The following is a 19609-nucleotide window of genomic DNA, read 5'->3' as shown; positions in this document are numbered from 1 at the left end:
TTAAAAATTGCCTGAAAAGGACAATTGATAAACATCTGCTTAACCACAGCCAATTGTGTACAACTATAAAAGAAGTAGAGGCAGTGGTAAACAACAGACCTCTTACTACAGTTGGACAAGAATTTGAACAAATTTTAACTCCAGCTGATTTCTTAAAAGTTGGTGGTCCACAGTTGACAGATATATCGGAAACAGAATTTTTAGACAACGCGACAGTGACTAAGGATAACTTAATTCAAGGATGGAAAAGAGGTCAGATGATTTTAAAAGAATATATTAACATGTTTATTTCACAATATTTAACCAGCTTGCGTGAGAGAGGAAACACTCATAAACAATCACGAGTTGTTGTAAACAAGATTCCTCATATTGGAGATAGAGTACAAATTAAAAACGATAAGAGTAGAGCATTTTGGAAAGTTGGGCGTATCTCAATGGTAATCCAGGGTTCGGACGGTCAAATCAGAGTTGTGAAAGTAACTATGCCTAATGGAGAAACTTTGACCCGATCAATCGGTCATTTATATCCCCTCGAGTTCGAAGACAGTGAAGATGACAATGCAGACGGAGTTCATATTACAGCAAAAACAGATTCAGAAACACCAACAACACCTACTGTATATCGAGACACCCCGACACATGACGTATCAGGACTAGACATATCAGGTCGCACAGATTCTACTGAACAAGTTGACCAGATTAAAACTGGGACGAAGAGAGAAGCTGCCCAGAGAGCTAGAGAGAAAGTCAAACAGTGGACGCAACAGCTGATCAGTATAATTTTGTAAAAGGGAAAGAAACATTTAATTACTACTATTCACAATTCAATGATTCAAGTATGCTACTACCATTTTTATTTGTTATTTCTTTAATTTTCGAATATTAAAGCTAAATGTCAAACTAATTTTGTTATATTATTTCATAACTTTCGCGGCGGGCAGTGTCTCGAACTTTAATCAGTTCTCGATTTAAATAATCGAATTCATAATAATTTGTCATAATAAAAGCATCCAATCGATTTTATATTTACTCGAATGAGTAATCGATTTGTAGTGTCATTTATGACATGACAACACTGACACCAGAAAAAAGGGAATGCGATGACTCTATGGAAGATGGCCGGCGGTGTTTACGAATATAACAAAAGGATATAATTTACAGTAGTTAAAACCAGAAGAATAGTTCTGTTTTATAAGCAATATTAGTGTGTTGGGGAAGGAGAATTATCAGTAAGTCTTTTAATACAGTTTTCCTGGTTATATTTTACTAATTATCACTTATGCTATATGTGTGTTAGCTGATACAGAAATGTTACTACCAAATAGAACAACAGACAGTAAACAGTAAAGCATTCAGTAGGTAATATCGCTGTGGTGATTCTATCAGGCAATCAGTTGAACATATCAATTCAATCAGGTGGACAGGGATGGCTGTAAGGGGCGGTTGGAGGCCATTCGCGGGGTTCTACCCCATATTCAGATAGTTAAACAACTTGTTGATTCCATCAATTATTGTAGTAGGTAAGAGCACTGCAGAGACATAGTGTAGTCAGATGCATGTGCATATCTATCTAATGCACATATTCAGTATTGGAATATGATTCAGAATTCAGATAATTCGTGACCTTACATGATTATGTATGGTTCACGACATGCCTTCCGAAGCACGGATCATCTTACTTTCGGATAATCAGGTGATCAGCAATGTCCTGTTGGTGTTCACTGTATTGTAGGTACAATGAAACAGTTACTTAAATGAATTAAGGTATGATAAAACAATGAGATAAACACTCTTCATTACGTGTAGGTATAAGCGATAGGATAAATTGTATATTTAGTATTAAGATTTAATAAATAAATAATAAATAGATGCTAGGTTTATCTACTAACTTGGCTTTTCTAACTAAAATACCTATCAATGTCACAATCATTGATTAATGTACGGACACGCATCAATTTTATGTTGTGGTCGCTTATAAACATACATACAGGGTGTTAGTGACATCGTAACGAATACTGAGGGGTATGATTCTGAGTTAATATCAAGTGAAATTTTCCGTCGCAAAATTCTCCATGTGGTTTTGAAATTATTTTCTAATTCTGTACTTTTGAAGTGGAAAGTTTCACGCTTGATATTAACTCAGAATAAAGAGCTGATCTGTTTCCCGATGGGAAATTCCACTTGATATCAACTCAGAGTCCTCGTCCGAATCATCCCCCTGAGTATTCGTTACGATGTCACTTTACACTCCGTACAAGTACGTACAGGTAGCCATACAAGTACGTATGAGTGTTAGTGACACTGCGAAGGAAAAGTCCACTTGATATCAAATCAAAATCATGGTCTGAATCATTCTTCAAAGTTTTCGTTACGATGTAATTAACAAGTAACAGCCTGTATAAGTACTAAGCATCTTTTAATCCTATCAAGTATCACGCAAACACAATATTAAGGTAGGCAGATATTTTTAATAAGTAATTTAATTGTTTACCTATACTGCTCACGCAATCGGTTTTTATAGATTGTAGGTTTCGTTTATTTTTCTCTGAACAACAAAATTACTTATTTTAAAACGATTTCCTGTACTTACCCAAAAATTGTCGGAAAGAAATTCGTCAGCGTTGGATGGTGAACGTACCTACGCATTATTATCGTATATACGGCCAGCAGGCCTAAGGTGATAAAATTATCGATCGATTCAATCAATTTTGTGTATTTTGTCGAATTCGATAAGTTTGTTTTTCTCTAACATGCGTGTCACGTGATTTTATTCGTATTTTGACAGAACGACATGACTTATATGGATTCAGTAACCCTGGCACCAGGGTTAATGAGGTTGGTAATCCCCCTCACAACTCACACGATAGAAGAAGAAGAAGAGGGAAGACCAATAGAAAACCAGGAGGAGTTTTTAGGCTACGTTCCTCAAAAATAATACAACCTAGATGGCGTTGTTAGACAAACCGACATAATTATATCGTTAGAATCGATAAAATGACCGTGACAAAATTTTATCACGTTGCTAATGATAGCCCTACAAGTCAACCAAGAATAAGTCACGTCAAAAAATAAGGTATTGCTTTCCTTTGTTTTCCCCGTACACAAACTATATTACCTTTACAGAAGCCCTCAACGAAACAGATCAAGAGTTTCTGCAGCCTTCTTGTCCTGGTGCTGCAGACGTCGTATGCGTCTGGAGGGTCCCAGTTCTCTTCCCACGTGACCGTGAACACTCCAACCAGGAGTTACTCCCATGGCGTGGGGGATCCAATACCCGCCGGGAGGAGGGCTTATCAGAGTCCCCTGCAACGACCGGGATTGAGATATGGAAGACGTAAGTTCATTGACATAAGATTATTCACTTAATACGCAATCCTAGATAATGTTACATACTTACTTACCAAAAAAACTACACAGAAAAAATTCAATCGAAGAAATTCATCTATTCAATTCAATTCAATTCTAGATGAATGGCTTCTGTGTGGTCACAATTGCAATTCATCTAAGAAAGCAATATTGCTATTTGACATTTGATTGCATTGCGCACTTACTTTTATATGCGCAAATGTCAAATTGCAATATTGCTTTTTTAGATGAATTGCTTCGATGTGACCATTTTAACCCTCCAGTTTTCACTAATACAATTGGCTCGACCATTATAGACGGCGATGCTGCTTACCACCTATCACGTTGTTCTAACAGAAAGCTCGGTGAGGTGTGGATACTTACTTAGTTTATCTTGCGATGGATGTAACTGTGAGCTTATTTTATGTAATACTACACGATTCCACACAGTAATCTATCGAGAGATTCGTAGGAGTCAACCACATAACCCCAGCACTAGTGTCAACTGGCACACGAGCTAGTTTTCATGTGTCCGAGTTACTACCTAACCCACATCCACTTGGGATGAACAGAAACAGAATTTCCAGGATGTACTCGTGAAACAGGTAGGTCGTGAATTAATGTTTGGATCATAAATGATTATCACGTGCTCAGCGTAAGGAAAACATCGTGAGAAAACCCACATACCCGAGAAACGCATTTTCGGAGGTATGTGACCTAATCTGTATTGAGCTGGATTTCCCTTCGCGGGTTAGAAGGGCAGACAGGCAGTGCAAAAACCGGACCTGTCAAATCTTCAGGTTAGGTAAGCGGACCCTGTGAAAAACGGGATAATGCTATGGAGATGATGATGACTCGTGCAATAGATACTTCGGAATAAAACTAAATGTCTTTTTCTTTACTTTATAGCATTTTTATTTTATCCAGTCAAGTAGTAATGACGTAGAAATAAATCCTAAAATACATGGATTTTTCGTCTTTTTTAACGATATAAATAAATTAACGATAGTGAACTATGATGTATTAAGTCATGCGTTTTCTGGACAGAGCTAACACGGATTTCAGATTAATGTGTAAGTAGATAAATTGATAGGTCCTGAAGATTTGACAGGTCCGGTTTTTTACAACCCGATTACTCTAGCCATAGAGGCAGCCAATCAGCTCGCGACACCAAACACTTCAGGACCCCGATACCAACCCCGCCGGCGTGGACGACGACTTCCCTCAATCAGCGCTTATCGCTATCGACCTACTAGGGTCGATTGATTCTTTTAAATATTTTTCCTCTCAGACGACGCCGAGGTTCGCGCCCAACTGGGCACCCTCAGGCCTGTTGTCTTAAACGTTGTACCGGGTGAGAGCCTTCAATGCTCCCCATTTGTCCCGCCAAGTATTTAATGCCTTCTGCGGCAAATCTACAATAAGTCGCGTCAAAAAAGGTTTTTTAGTCAGAAGCGACTGCCTGTCTGACCTTCCTTCGAAGGGAAAACCAGCCCAATACAGGTTAGGTCACATACATCTGCTATCAAGCAACGAAATCAACGATATTTTACTTTACTTATCTTTCTAATTCAACAGAGTTAGTATCAACCTCTTTTACAAATGTTGTGGTCAAAGTTGATCTTAGAAACCGCAGACCGCGGCAACGGTACATAGTTACTAGGAATTGTGATTAATGTTGACCTCTGAGGTCATTGTTCGTAACGTCACTATGAGAAACCGGATTATGACATGTTTAGTATTACTTATAAAAATATCACGACGTGGTAACGGAATTTATTGTGCAGCTAAGGACGCGTTTATACAGAATCTACTAGTTGATCCGTTTAGTTAGTCGTAGTGCAATAAGGGAATCTGACGGCCTCCGTCCAGTGGTTGATGCGTTGGGCTCACAAACCGGAGGTCCTGGGTTCGAATCCTGTTGGGGACACATCACAAACATCACTTTGTGATCCCTGGTTTGGTTAGGACACTACAGGCTGATCACCTGATTGTCCGAAAGTATGACGATCCGTGCTTAGGAAGGCACGTTAAGCCGTTGGTCCCGGTTACTACTTACTGATGATTCATCATCATCATCATCAGCCGTATGACGCCCACTGCTGGGCATAGGCCTCCCCCAAGGATCTCCACGACGATCGGTCCTGCGCTGCCCGCATCCAGCGGCTTCCCGCGACCTTCACCAGATCGTCGGTCCACCTTGTAGCGGGCCTACCCACTGAGCGTCGTCCGACACGTGGTCGCCACTCCAGAACCTTTCCGCCCCATCGGCCATCGGTTCTCCTCGCTATGTGTCCTGCCCACTGCCACTTCAGCTTTGCAATTCTCCGAGCTATGTCGGTGACTTTAGTTCTCCTGCGGATCTCCTCATTTCTGATTCGATCCAGCAGGGAAATACCGAGCATAGCTCTCTCCATTGCCCGCTGAGCGACACCGAGCCTCCTCATGAGACCCATAGTAAGCGGCCACGTCTCACTGCCGTAGGTCATCACTGGCAACACGCACTGGTCAAAGACTTTCGTCTTGAGACACTGAGGTATTCTGGACGAGAAGATATTCCGCAGCTTCCCAAACGCTGCCCATCCGAGTTGGATCCGACGAGAGATCTCTTTCTCGAAGTTGGACTTACCTAACTGGATTATTTGTCCTAGGTAAATGTACTGGTCTACAACTTCGAGTGTAACGTTCCCAACCTGAACTGGAGTGGGTGCGACATGGTCGTTGGACATAATTTTTGTCTTTGCCATGTTCATGCTAAGACCCACTCGTTGGGATGCGTTACTGAGATGCTCGAGCATGGTGTTCAGGTCTTCCAGGGTCTCAGCCATTAGGACTATATCATCGGCAAATCGAAGGTGCGTCAGGTACTCGCCGTTGATGTTGATGCCAAATCCTTTCCAGTCCAGAAGCTTAAAAATATCCTCCAATGCAGCAGTGAACAGTTTCGGAGAGATGACATCTCCCTGTCTCACTCCTCGCTGCAGTTGGATCGGATTAGAGCTCTGGTTCTGTACTCGAACTGACATAGTGGCATTTTGGTAGAGGTCCCTTAGCACTTCGATGTACCTATGGTCCACTTGGCACCTCTGAAGAGACTGCAACACAGCCCAGGTCTCGATCGAATCAAAGGCTTTCTCATAGTCCACAAACGCCAAGCAAAGTGGCAAATTATACTCTTCGGTCTTCTGTATAACCTGCCGCAGCGTATGGATGTGGTCTATGGTGCTAAAGCCTTTTCGGAAACCGGCTTGTTCGGGAGGCTGGAAGTCGTCAAACCTGCAAGCGAGACGATTCGTAATGACCCTCGAAAACAACTTGTAGACATGGCTCAGAAGCGAGATAGGTCTGTAGTTCTTCAGTAGGGCTTTATCCCCTTTCTTGAAGAACAAGATCACCTCGCTTCCGCTCCATGCCCTCGGCGTTTTGCCCTGAAATATGACGGAATTGAAGAGCCTCTGGAGGACTTTAAGTATTGGCGTTCCGCCCGCTCTCAGAAGTTCTGCTGTGATTCCGTCATCTCCTGCCGCTTTGTTGTTTTTGAGTTGTTTGAGGGCCATCCTAATCTCGTACAGGCTGACGTCCGGGATATCTTCAGTGTAGTGTCGGGTAAGCTTGGCTCGAGGGTCTCGAGCCATGCTTTCGCCTGGTGTTTTCGTGGAATATAGCTGTCTATAGAAACTCTCAATCTCTCTCAGGATTTCGGGAGTCGACGAAATGATTCTGCCGTCCTCAGTTTTCAGTCTCACTAGTTGACTTTGCCCAATAGACAGATCTTTTGCGAACACCTTGGAGCCCTTGTTCCGCTCTATAGCCTCTTTAATACGTTTAGTATTAAATTGGCGAAGGTCGCTCGTCAAAGACTTCGAGATCTGTCTATTAAGTTGTCTATAACGTACGACATCCGCTGAGTCCTGCAGCCTCATTTCGTGTCTCTTATCCATGAGTTCGAGTGTGTGTGCGGAGAGTTTCTGCGTTTTGGTACGGCGGGTTCTAAAGTGTTTAGAACCTACCGTACGGACAGCATCCACCATCAGGTCGTTTATATCGTCCACGTCTGCGCAGTTCTCAAGGTACTCGAAGCGGTTTTGAAGCTCGAGCTGAAAGCGCTCGGGGTTTTGGATCTGGGCTGGCGCCGGTCGGAGCGTGGATTTTATCAGTCGCGATCTTTCTAGCTTGATATTGATATTCAATGTGCCTCTTACCATGCGGTGATCGCTTCCCGTCTTAACGGCATTGATCACAGAGACATCATTGAATATGTGCTTTTTCGTCGACATGATAAAATCGATCTCATTTTTATACCTGCCATTGGGACTTATCCAGGTCCATTTGCGGGTCGCGGGCTTCCTGAAGAAGGAGTTCATCATATAGAGGTTCTCCTTCTCCATAAAGTCCGCAAGCATCCCGCCTCTGGTGTTCCGGACCCCAAATCCAAATTGCCCCACTCTCAGCTCGTTACCGCAACGTTTCCCCAACTGTGCATTAAAGTCCCCCATCACAATCGTGTAGTGGCTTTTATGGCTATGCATGGCTTTAGAAATCTCCTCATACATAGTCTCCACTTCGTCGTCATGGTGTCCCGAGGTCGGAGCGTATACCTGGATGACAGTCAGCGAATATCGCGATGATATTCTGAGTACCAGGTACGCTACCCTGCTCGAAACACTACCGATGGTCAACACGTTGTTGACTAGGGACTTGTGGACGATAAACCCGACACCACCCATGGACAGTTGTTCGCCCTCCCGGAAGTACAGCAAGTTACCGGAGCCCAGAGTTATCGTGTCCTCGCCCTTTCTTCGGACTTCAGACAACCCGATGACATCCCAGTGTAACCTGCTGATAGATTCTTCCAACTCGGTAAGCTTCTCGTCGGTCCTCAGTGTGCACGTGTTGTATGTTGCCAGGTACAGTCGTCGTTGGTGGTAGCCGAATCCAGCCCGGAGATTCTTCGCACCCCCTGCCCCGCCGTTACCGTAGCCGCTACCGTAGCCACGGACAACGGGGCTGCCGGGGACTGGGGGCCGTTTTTTATGTGTTGAGGTCATATTGGGGGGGGTTTGGACCATAAGCCCACCGCGCTGGTCCAGTGCGTGTTGGTGGGTCGCCAGAGCCTCTTTCGTTGAATAGCAGGATGTACCGCGTGCAGGCGAGGTTGGCTTGGGCTCCGAAAGGTGTCGTTTGGAGCCCCTTACATCCCTTTACTTTTGATTACTGATGATTATGACTACTTATTTACGTAGTGGTTACGTAAGTCATGTCAGCGGCCTTTGGCGGCTCAATAGTAACCCTGACACCGGGGTTGATGAGGATAGTAATAATCCACCTCACTATCCACACGATAGAAGAAAAAGACAGAATCTGAAGCGAAGTGAGACGTGCAGAAAACTACCAATCACTCATTATTATGATGGTTATGGTTATTATATAAAAAAGATGTTTATTTCTAAATCTTTTTACAAATCCTGGAATGTAGGTATATAATGTAAATTATTATCATGATGGGCCCAACTTATCTATTTCCTATTGTTCTTGTAGGTACATAGGTATGTATACAATACACATAAATTCAAAAGCTCACGTCCTTAAACACTAATAAGAATAAGTACAGTGGATAAATCCACAAATACCCAGAAGATAAACCTTCGTATGGATGCGGACCTCATGCGGACACATTGACTGAATCCAAAATTTCAATTTTTTGCAGGACCACAGAACCAAGGCAATGGTTACCCTAGAATAAAACCGACAATACCATTCAACAACGAAGAGAGGCCTGCCAGCAACTTCAACATTTCGCCGTGGCAGCAAAATAGTTTTCAAGGTACACTTACAAGATAGTTTAAGTACTTACCTGTTAATAATAAGTAAGTATTAGAGCAACCCGCCAACCCGCAAATAGGGACGTAAGTATATATAGGCCGTATATGTTATGTTAGTTATGTAATAAGTAGATACCTATTAGAGCGACAAATAGTTAAATTTCGAACTTGCAGCCACTTTTGCCAAATCGAGCCTGAATCACACAGAACTGGGTAAGTGCACCAAGAGAATTCGACACAGGACTTACGAAATCACAAACGATATTCCCATCCGCAGAGTCCGAAGGCCCTGTGTGCAGCAAGCATTAGCTGGTTTCTATGACATCCCAGTGATGTCAATTTTGGATAGGACCCAATCCCTTTGGTATGAAAAGCGCCACATAATCGCATTCTGTCTCTTCTTCAGTCCCGATCCCTAATAAGTACAATCATACATAAACTCACGCCTATTTCCCGCCGGGGTAAGCAGAGACTATTGAATTCCATTTGCTTCGGTCCTGACACACTTCTCTCGCTTCTTCCACATTCATCAATCGTTTCACACACGCACGCCGGTTCAGAGTAGACCGTACTATCTATGGAGGTGTCCAATTTGTTCAATGTATCCAGCTAATTCAATGCTACGGAGGGCACGTTAAGCCGTCGGTCCCGGCTATTAGGCGTAAAAAACACCTCCACCAACCTGCAGTGCAGCGTGGTGGAGTATGCTCCATACCCCCTCCGGTTGATTGCGGGGAGGCCTGTGCCCAGCACTGGGACTTATATAGGCTGTTTATGTTATGTGTCCAGCTAATAAGTCAAAATAATTTCAGAAGTACCAATCCCTGTGCTTCCACCGTCTCCGTACAAAGTGGACTCGCCAGACCCGGAGTCGCTATGGCCTGAAGGTCTGTTCCTGCCCCCTCTACGGCCCTACACCTTCGCTGCCAACCGTCGCTCAGACTCCGGCCAGGTATCAGGTAAAACTTGTAAATAGTACCAATTATATTTATACACTACAAAGTGGTGAAAAGTGGCTCTTTCTGGTCTAATAAAATAAATAGTAATTACCTGCATAGTGACTGAATTTATATTACTTACTCACACACTGAAAGTGACGACTGTCAACGTATGTAAGTATTTTCGAGCTCTTATAACCCGACGATACAAACATCTTCTAGGTGATGGGCGCTCCATCGTAGGTCTCGTCTTTACCTTTCAGGCTAGTCTATGGTCGTGAAGTAAGCCATAAAAAATGATTGTATGCACGCGTTCCCATATTTTCGAGGGACTTCCTAGGCGCTGTACAGTTTTTCCTTCGTAACCCTCTATTTTCATGGATAACAAACATAATGCATTTTTTTTGTTTTTGGAATGATCCTTTTTAATACTTTACCATATATGGGGAGGGGGATAGGATAATTAATTTCGGGGCATATGTCCAACTGCTCCGGCCTTTACTAACACTTTAAAAATTAACTGGACACATACCAGCCTCTAACTCTACCACGCTGCTTCCATAAACGCATGCACCAAATTTCGAGGTGGGTCTACGATTCAGAAGGGTGCTTTTGATCTTGTCAAATCAGTCAATTAATTGAAATAGGGGGAAAGCTAATTGGATTAGAGCCGTGGTAGCCCAGTTGGTAGAACGCTTGCCTCTCACTTTGAGGTCGCAGGGATAATACTAGGAAGATGATGAGGGGGAAAGCTAATTGGATGGGACAGTCCTAATTCAAAGAAAATGGGAACTTGAACTACTTAGTTCTATAAAAACAGTAATCAGTATTATCACCACCGTGGCCCAGTGATTGAGCTTACGCTCCAGAGGTCCTGGGTTCGATACCCGGTGGGCACAATAAATTTACGAGACTGTCCCTAGTTTGGTCAAGACGTGGTCAAGACACTGCAGGCTGAAATTACCCGATTGTCCGAAAACTAAAGATGATTCCGTGCTACAGAGAGCACGTAATCGTCACATGAGCCAAGGGCCTTTGGCGGCTCAATAGTAACAGACACCAGGATTGATCAGGTTGATCATCGAACTTGCAACGATGTAGTCAGCAAGTTACGAGTGTCAGTTATGTCATGAGTCATCACCTGCTAAATGTATCACCTTCAGAAAGTATATTTAATGTGCCTCATTTTTCCCCCAGGATCAGATACCCTGGATCCATACCTACTAGAAGGCTCGGAAGCTATTGCTGCGGTAACGAGAGCGAAGGACCACGGCCAGCTCTACTTCCACGATATTCCACACATTGAGTCCCTTCTCGCCAATCAAGGACTACGAGTCAAGAACCGACTGAAGCCCCATCGTTTAGGCAGCATACGACACACCTGGCCATACAACCGACCGTAGCAGAACAAATAAAGAAAACATTAAAAATAATCAAATATATTTATTACTTGTAAAAATGTAAAAATACTCGTTTACAGAAAGTCATAAATTAATCTACTCGCATTTGATAATAATAAATGTATACCTCATTATCTGTGTTTTGGACGTTAATTAATAGATCTTGTGATAAACTAGATAGTAATAGGTAGATACCTATTATCTACCCTACCTACTTACGTAGTAGAGAGTAGATACCCAACTACCACATTTGATCCCTATACATATATTAATGTAATTGTTTGACAGCTCTGTGTGCCTTAAAGCATTCCATATATAACATACCCATCAAACATTAACACATTCAGAGTAATGGACATATCAAAAATTCAAAATCATCAAAAATGGCAGTGATAATGATTATTACAATTTCAGTCTATATTGCATTTCTTAACATAGAGTATTCAATATCCTGATTAAGTACATGTAATTATTATGCTAACTGTGATTTTCTTAGTATAATAAAAAATAGTTTCATTAAATCTAATTATAAAATTGAGTATAAAAGGACGGAATATCTACAAACACAGCACACTTAACGTTTACATCTTGTGATTTCTTTTTTCCATCAAATTGCATTTCAACCGTTTTCTTTCTTTCTAATTCATGTGTCTGTCATAGATAACTTTATAAGATACATTCAAAAGGTCTAATGAAAAGTAATTATCTCTGATGAGTTTTTAACTTTAACCCTTATCTTTTTTACCCCTTATCTTGATAGATAACTTTAATGAGTTGACTTCACTCACAAACAATTAAATAGATTGTATTGATAAAACAAAGTATTTGATGAAAACTGAAAAATATATGAAAATATTTAAATATGAGATTCGTAAGTTGTACACTATTATTTGTCAAAGTATCAAAATACATTTGTAAAAAGATAATAAAAGTTTCATTAAAAAACATAAGATCCAAAAAGGATATAATTATAATACATTAAAAAGGATAAAATTATAATACTTATTATGATTTCATCATATTATTATTGTAATAGCAACCGTTAGCTAAACTATAATAAAATATTTTGTTCCCTAATAGACTGTGGCCATGACTCTATAAATTCTTCCAAAAGGTATTTAAAATTATCACACATTCAATTCGACTTACTAAATGATTATAAAAAAAAAATATAGATGGTGACAAATATTGTACATAACATTGTTATAGGGAACTTGACAGCAGAGATGCTATAAGCAGAGTTGCACAGGTCTCCACTACAGAAACACATGTACACCTTCTTGTGATTAAATAAGGTATATGCACACCTCTCCTCATAATCACTTGGAGGTCTTTGCAGGCACATTCTTTGTGTTGCTGCCCCATAGTCTGAAAAAACAAAATTTTTGCTGAGTACTTATTGGTAAGAACACATTTTGTCCATTTTGGAGATGGACGATTTTGTTTTCTTCTTCATGATGGCAGAAAATAAAAAAAATAAAAACATTATTAAGAGAATGACGAAATGTTTCTTTAAACCAGCCCTTTTCATTACTTTACAGATAATTATCTTTAATATCTAGTCTTATATGAAGATACTTAAAAGTGTGGGAGAAACAAAGGAGATGTGGTGTGTTAGGGTTATAGCAAGTAGAATTCCATAGGCCCTACCTACCCTTTTAGGAAATAGGTATAATATGTGTGTATATAAACTCTGTAAACAAACACATACCATCAGATCTATATGTTCCAGTAGTCCCTTCAATAATCTTGGCACACCAGCCGGAGGGACATGCTACAACATGGATGCCAGCATCAGCTTCGGGTTCAGTCACATTAAATGGAAATGGGTCTCCACAGGTCCCGAGTTCACCACGAGACCTACACCGGATGCAGCGTTTTTGCAAACCTAAATAAAAATAAAGAGATGAAATAATTGGCAAAGAAACAATAAGGAAAAACCTAAATTCATTAATAATGTAAATGTCACATATGCATGCGAATATTGGCAATAATAATCAAAGAGTTAATAGACTTAGACTATGTTGTACGATTATGTTGTAACAAAGAAGTTGCAAGTCCAGTTTTCTAATTAGGTACTTTTAGTTGTTGATAGTAGAAAGGTATAATAAACTACTAATCATATAAAAAATTAAAGTTTATTATGACATGCCTAGCAGAATTAATTCATGAGCCGCAGGAGTCGTAAACCACACGATCACTCTCACTTTACCTTGAGAAAACATATCCGTGTCATTATTATGTGCAGTGAAATCAATACTTACATTTGACTCCATCCAACAATAGTAGGCCAACTACGGTACACAAGAATAACCCGTTGTAATTCATTTTCACTTCCTAAACTGAACGTGTATAAAATGTATTCTCCCTTATAAAAGTTTTCATTATCTAAATAACATCGATCATCAGCTGTAGAGAACTCAACTTAACACACACACACACTACCACAACACTGTCAAAAACTTTTGACATTGACAAGCAAAGTACGGGCAAACAAGACGGCGAACTTGAACGTCGTTGGACGTCGAACGACGATAAAAAAATAACTTTTATCCTTGTTTAACTTCTGCAGTAATTATTTATCTATCCTTTTCTAACACCATGGTTGCATCGTCTGAAAACCGATAATTTACCGAAGACACGAAATACGTAGTATATAATTCTGAGCTGCGTTTCCATGTTGACATTTTGTCATAAGATATTTATTTTATAGTCATTACCGGTCAGATGCCTAGAAATGCAGGCTTTAAGAGGTTAAAATATGTTTAAATGAAATTGAATGAATAATGCGAATTGAATATTTTTATTACATTTTGTTAAAAAGACCGTAGTGTCTATAAATTGGTCCAAACCATAGTCAAGGTCTTGAATCCGGATCTCGATCAGAAATTATTTTTTTATATTGAATTTTATTGATATTCAAGTTTAATGGATCTGCAAAAGAAGTTTTACCATGCCAAGCTACACATATACCGGCACAGTAACAAGTTATAGTTAATGATAAAATAAATCCTAAATAAAAAAGATATCGGAAAAAATCTGAAACAAATAAAAGTAATTTTACTTAACCGTTCGTTACCAAATACATGTAGCACCTATATCAAAATTACGTTTACCATCATTTAGAAGTTTATTTCTAGCGACGACTTTAATTTCATATTTTTTTATTTTTTTGCCATCTAAAGTACAAGAATAAGTTCCTTCTTCTTTCTTTGTCGCATGAAAAATGTAAAGTGAATTATAGGAATCAATAGTTATATGTGGTTCTTCTTCACTTTCACCCATATTATTTCTGTAATAAAATAAACTGAAATAAGTAAATTGTACATATAAGTAATAGTAAGATCCATTAATATTTTTACCTATAAGAAGAATTTAGTAATATTTCATCCTTGTACCACTGTACATTAGAATCTGATGTAGCTCCAGGACAAGTCAGAATACTGTGGCTTTGTTCTGCAATTTGGTTTGTTGATGTATATTTGTATTCGCTGTTGTCGTTTCCTTTTCCTGCATTTATTTTATCTGTTTTATAGGTGCATATAGGTTGAAGGGAGTAGTTAAGTCGAATAATTTAAAATATTTCAAATAATACCTATAAACATATCTAGAAGTACGGTACAAGACTCTACAGCTTCAAACTCTGGTATTTTTCGTACGATTTTACTAATTTCAGGTAATTTCTCATCCAAGTTTATTGACTGACAAGAAACATCATAATTATCAATAGCATAATACTGATGTATGTAAGTATTTGTACGGGTGGTCTTCTTCTGAAAATTTAAAATATGTCTACATAAATAAATCAACCACTAATGTCACGTTTATATATTTTACAAAGACGATCTTTTGCTGTACCTGTGTTATATTTTGCGGCAGAACAAACAAGCGACATTTTCCCAATTTTCTGCGAATGCTTTTTGATTTATTTGTAACTTCACACTGTCCCCAAGGCTCCCATGCAGTTTTAATCCTAAATGAAAAATTGAAATCTTTGCCAAATGATACAAAAGGTTCTTCTTTGGGATTTTCAAATTGTTCATTAATACGACTAAGTATTTGTCGTTTGTATTTTGACCACTCATCTAGGGCGCCAGTGAAAGGCGGTGCATTATTAAGATAAATACCTGATGAACAATTATTAAATTTAAAAAAAAAAGATAGATTTTCAAAAAATATAAACTAAACGAATTTAATTACCATCTAAAACATATGTAAACATTTTTCCTTCAATCTCATCCCCAGTTTTACAACTGTATATTCCAGAATCCATGTATGGATCATATTTTTTAATTATTAAAGTGTGATCTGCTTTCACAGATATTTTATTGGTGTTGTTTTTTTCTTCAGTCATTATTTCCTTTACTGGATTAAAGCTGCCTCGCTTCTTAAAATACCAAAACTTTGCTTCATCATTATCATTTTCGGAGCTGAAAAGTTTTCTAAATTATTACAATATTAAAATTCATGCTACTAGTCTCTACGATCTGAGTCCTCAATACTGGGCTTGTCTTCTTCAAATTTCCACAGTGCCATTTCTTTCACTGCGACATCTGTTTCTTGACCTACCCATGTAACGCTACCATAAATTGATATTATACATTACGTACAGCGACTTTTAGCAGAATTAACGGAAGTACTTAAACTAACCCACCAAAAGCGACAGTATAGGTGCACTGATGCCCCCTTTGTTACATCAACGACTTTTGCTGTATTTTTCTCAGAACCAAGTAAAGTAAAAAAATCTTGACAGGCTATTATTTTAGATTCAATTATATTACATTTTGATGTTTGGGCGCAAATAAGTAATAAGTTTAATCTTGATATAAATTTAATTAGGTTCATTTTGTAGGCTTCAGCAGATCTGTAAATGTAATAATAAATAATTTATGTAACGATAATTTATGAATCTATAATGTCGCCAAATTAAAAACCACGTAAGCGTATTTAAAACATTACATTCGAATGTGATTTTTTCAACAAAACCAAATTATTTTAACTTAACACTAATTTTATTCCAGGTAAAAATTGAGACTAAAAATTTTACCTGAATTGAAACTAGTGAGTGTATATCGAGGTATTATTAACAAAAATCACACATGTGATTTTGCAAAACTATACGGCGATGCGGCGATTATACGACGAATCGACGATACATAAAGGAATATAAACAACCATAATGTGAGTTTTATTTAAGTAGTTTTTTTTCATATTATTTATATTATATAGTCATACCAAAATGTCGAGTTGAAAAATTAGAATGATGACTATTTTACGATAGTTATCGGTTAATTGGTGAAGCACTATTCACTAAGGTACTTCCGAAAGTGAATGTCTTTTTATTGTATTATAAAGCTAGAGAATCATTATTTGAAAAGAAAATTATTTAAAATTGGGTCATGAATTTGTATTTTCATAGTAATCAAAATATACCATTTATATTTAAATTAGAACTTAAAAGGTCCATATTCCATTGCACGCTATTATGTGACATTTTGAGATTTTATACACTATCTCGCTCTTAATATTGAATTTAAAAAGAGGCAGATGATATGTTTCTGTTCCTGCTATGTTAATGTATAAAAACGGAACATACCGATTCGTTCTTGGCGCTTTCCTCGTCAAATGAAATCAAAATCTAAGATTTAAGTATCAACATGGCGGATAAATCAGAAAGTAAGTTTTATTTATAATTTACTACTTTCAATATTGCTTGTTAGGCCCATGACCGTTTTAAATATTAAAATATGCTTATTTTCTTACCTCTACACGACTTTGCCAAACACTCCAGTACTGTGTATTTTCGAATGCGATGTATACGCTAGATTCAAAATTTGAAAAAATTCAAATTTGTAGACGAATTGTCACTTTATTTTTGTCTAAATTTGAATTGTATCACTCATATCGCACATTGCTATGTATATTTACTACGTTTAGTTGTGGCCCCTTTATAATCTTAAATGATAGTTGAACGAATAAGTGCTTTTTGTTTTTGTTCGTAATGTGCAGATATTGATGTACGTTCTTATTATTCTTTAGGAGAGAGAGATGAAGACAGTGAATCATCCGAACCGGACTACAAGGTCAAAGATGAACCTATGGATATGGACTTGCCGGAGGAGGACGAGGAGCCGCCTGCGTTCGGCCCTGCTGCGCTGGGGCTGCATAGAGTTGGCACTAAATTACCGCCAAAACCAACACCAAGTGAACCAGTACAGAAACTTAATGCCAGAGGAATGCCTGCAAGGATAAGAAAAAAGAACAGATTCATCTTTGTTGATGACTTTGTAAATACTTCACCTCCTAGGCAGTCACCAAAGAGAACCCCAAAAATGATAACAAAGACTCCTAACAAACAATCAAGTGCTAAAAAGCAAAAGTCACCTTCAAAAGTGCAAAGAAATATAGACAAGTATGAAGATAAATCTGAAAATGTTGCTAATCAATCACCTGATCGTAAATCTGGACAACGAATTGGTATGAGATTGAGAAATTTACTAAAATTACCCAAAGCTCATAAATGGGTATGTTTTGAATATTTCTACAGTAATATTGATAAGGCACTTTTTGACGGTGAAAATGACTTCATGATTTGTCTCAAAGAATCTTTTCCTCAATTGACAAATCGCAAATTAACACAAGTTCAATGGGCCAAGATCAGAAGAATGATGGGCAAGCCTAGAAGATGTTCTCAAGAGTTTTTTGCTGAAGAAAGGAAAGAACTTGAAAGAAAAAGGAAATTGATTCGATATGTACAGCAGAGGAAGACTGCCGATATTTGTATTAAAGATTTGCCAAATGAAATTCCCATGCAGTTAGTAGTTGGCACGAAAGTAACAGCAAGGTTGCGCAAACCGCAAGATGGCTTATTCACTGGTTGTATTGATGCTGTGGACACATCTAATAATACATACAGGATCACATTTGAAAGACCTAAACTGGGGACACATTCTGTTCCAGACTATGAAGTTTTGTCCAATGACCCACCAGACACATTATGCCTTTCTAGCATTACTCAGAAGTTCAGACCACGTTATGTAATGCAAGAAATTTTCAATTTGTATCAGCCCTCAGGAGCAACAAGCAATTCTCAAGGGGATCCTATGATTGGATGCACAGATATTACCAAGCAACTGGAGTCTACTGTCAATTCTTACCCATTCCAGTTCTTGGAACTTATTGTAAAATTAACAAAAATTTTACATGCTAAACGTGGCAAAATAAATAAACTGAAGGAGTATAATTGTGAAGCTGAAAAAAGGAAATCTTATGGACAAAAGATGCCTGAAGATTTTGAGAGGAAATATGCTGCAGTTGTGATAGATCTAGAAAGAATGAATATGGATTTACAAGAATACATCAATGAAATTCAACTGTATTGCCAGCAGATTGCACCTGGGCCTAGTTTAGCAGCCATGTTGGCTCCATCACATCTAAGAGAAAAATGCCGAGAAGAAGCATCAATGTTGGTGGAAAAGAATAATAATGGAACTGTGAAGGATTCAAATATAATTGACATCATCACTGACCTCACAGCTCTCATGTTACAAGTGAAGAGTTTATCAGATTCAGATCAAAATGCATATGAGTTGAGCGTTCTGCAAGGTACTATGGACCAAATAAAATTGAAATTGGAACCTCAACACCGGAAACTGTTTCAAAACAAAGTGGAGATCCACATGCAAAGAATTCAAATGGGTTTGGGACAAATGTCCAGTAGCTATCTTGCTGGTACATAATACATAATTTGAATAAACAAAAATTGCAGTTTTGAATTTTATAAAATATACTGCATATTTATTAAATCTGGAACTGACATCAAAATAATTACATGATGTAAATTGTTGTATAAAACAGATAATATAGGTGAAATTAATTTAAGTCATGACCGCAATCGGAAAATATATTTTTATAAGTTAATGGTAACATAGCTTGTTATATCTTAAATATATTATATTCATAGAACTTTGTATGTAGATCGACTGTGTATGATATGCTCAGCGTGCCATGAGAGAAATGTGTTTATATGAATTGTATTGTTTCTAGTGTAATAAAAGGTACATTTACTAAATATTTCTTTTACTTCTAGTGGCTATTATATTAA

At 38.4% G+C, this 19609-nt stretch overlaps 3 protein-coding genes across 4 annotated transcripts in view; 2 read left to right on the top strand and 1 right to left on the bottom strand.

The window, feature by feature from the left end:
• The window catches only part of LOC126366084 (uncharacterized), a 58581-nt gene extending 47041 nt beyond the window's left edge, over positions 1 to 11540 (top strand). Inside the window, exons 2-5 of one of the 2 annotated variants that reach the window (XM_050009012.1) lie at positions 3124 to 3334; positions 9053 to 9169; positions 9980 to 10126; positions 11303 to 11540. In XM_050009012.1, coding sequence (XP_049864969.1) covers positions 3124 to 3334; positions 9053 to 9169; positions 9980 to 10126; positions 11303 to 11508 — 681 coding nt within the window. In that variant the 3' untranslated portion in view covers positions 11509 to 11540. The remainder of the gene's footprint in view (positions 1 to 3123; positions 3335 to 9052; positions 9170 to 9979; positions 10127 to 11302) is intronic. The other variant, XM_050009013.1, reaches the window with a different exon arrangement.
• Positions 11534 to 13961, bottom strand: LOC126366095 (uncharacterized). The gene is made up of 3 exons (XM_050009029.1): positions 13770 to 13961; positions 13217 to 13393; positions 11534 to 12873 (listed from the first exon to the last, which is right to left on the bottom strand). The coding sequence occupies exons 1-3, from the start codon at positions 13831 to 13833 to the stop codon at positions 12662 to 12664; spliced, it is 453 nt and encodes a 150-aa protein (XP_049864986.1). The 5' UTR covers positions 13834 to 13961; the 3' UTR covers positions 11534 to 12661.
• A 3137-nt stretch (positions 13962 to 17098) lies between these two features.
• LOC126366051 (protein lin-9 homolog) lies at positions 17099 to 19576 on the top strand. Its single transcript, XM_050008952.1, has 2 exons — positions 17099 to 17181; positions 17545 to 19576. Exons 1-2 carry the CDS (start codon positions 17163 to 17165, stop codon positions 19242 to 19244), a joined length of 1719 nt encoding a protein of 572 aa, XP_049864909.1. The 5' UTR covers positions 17099 to 17162; the 3' UTR covers positions 19245 to 19576.
• The last annotated feature ends 33 nt before the right edge of the window (positions 19577 to 19609 follow it).

The sequence above is a fragment of the Pectinophora gossypiella genome, chromosome 4 (assembly GCF_024362695.1).
Source record: "Pectinophora gossypiella chromosome 4, ilPecGoss1.1, whole genome shotgun sequence".
Classification (NCBI taxonomy): domain Eukaryota; kingdom Metazoa; phylum Arthropoda; class Insecta; order Lepidoptera; family Gelechiidae; genus Pectinophora; species Pectinophora gossypiella.
This window is presented reverse-complemented; position numbering and strand designations above follow the sequence as displayed.

Bases quoted from the DNA above. Each gene is read 5' to 3' on its own strand.
- LOC126366095 (XM_050009029.1), bottom strand. From the start codon at position 13,833: ATGAATTACAACGGGTTATTCTTGTGTACCGTAGTTGGCCTACTATTG. The intron at 13,394-13,769 runs GTAAGTATTGAT...ATTTTTATTTAG, and splicing joins ATTGTTGGATGGAGTCAAAT to GTTTGCAAAAACGCTGCATC. The intron at 12,874-13,216 runs GTATGTGTTTGT...TTGTTTTTTCAG, and splicing joins TGGAACATATAGATCTGATG to ACTATGGGGCAGCAACACAA.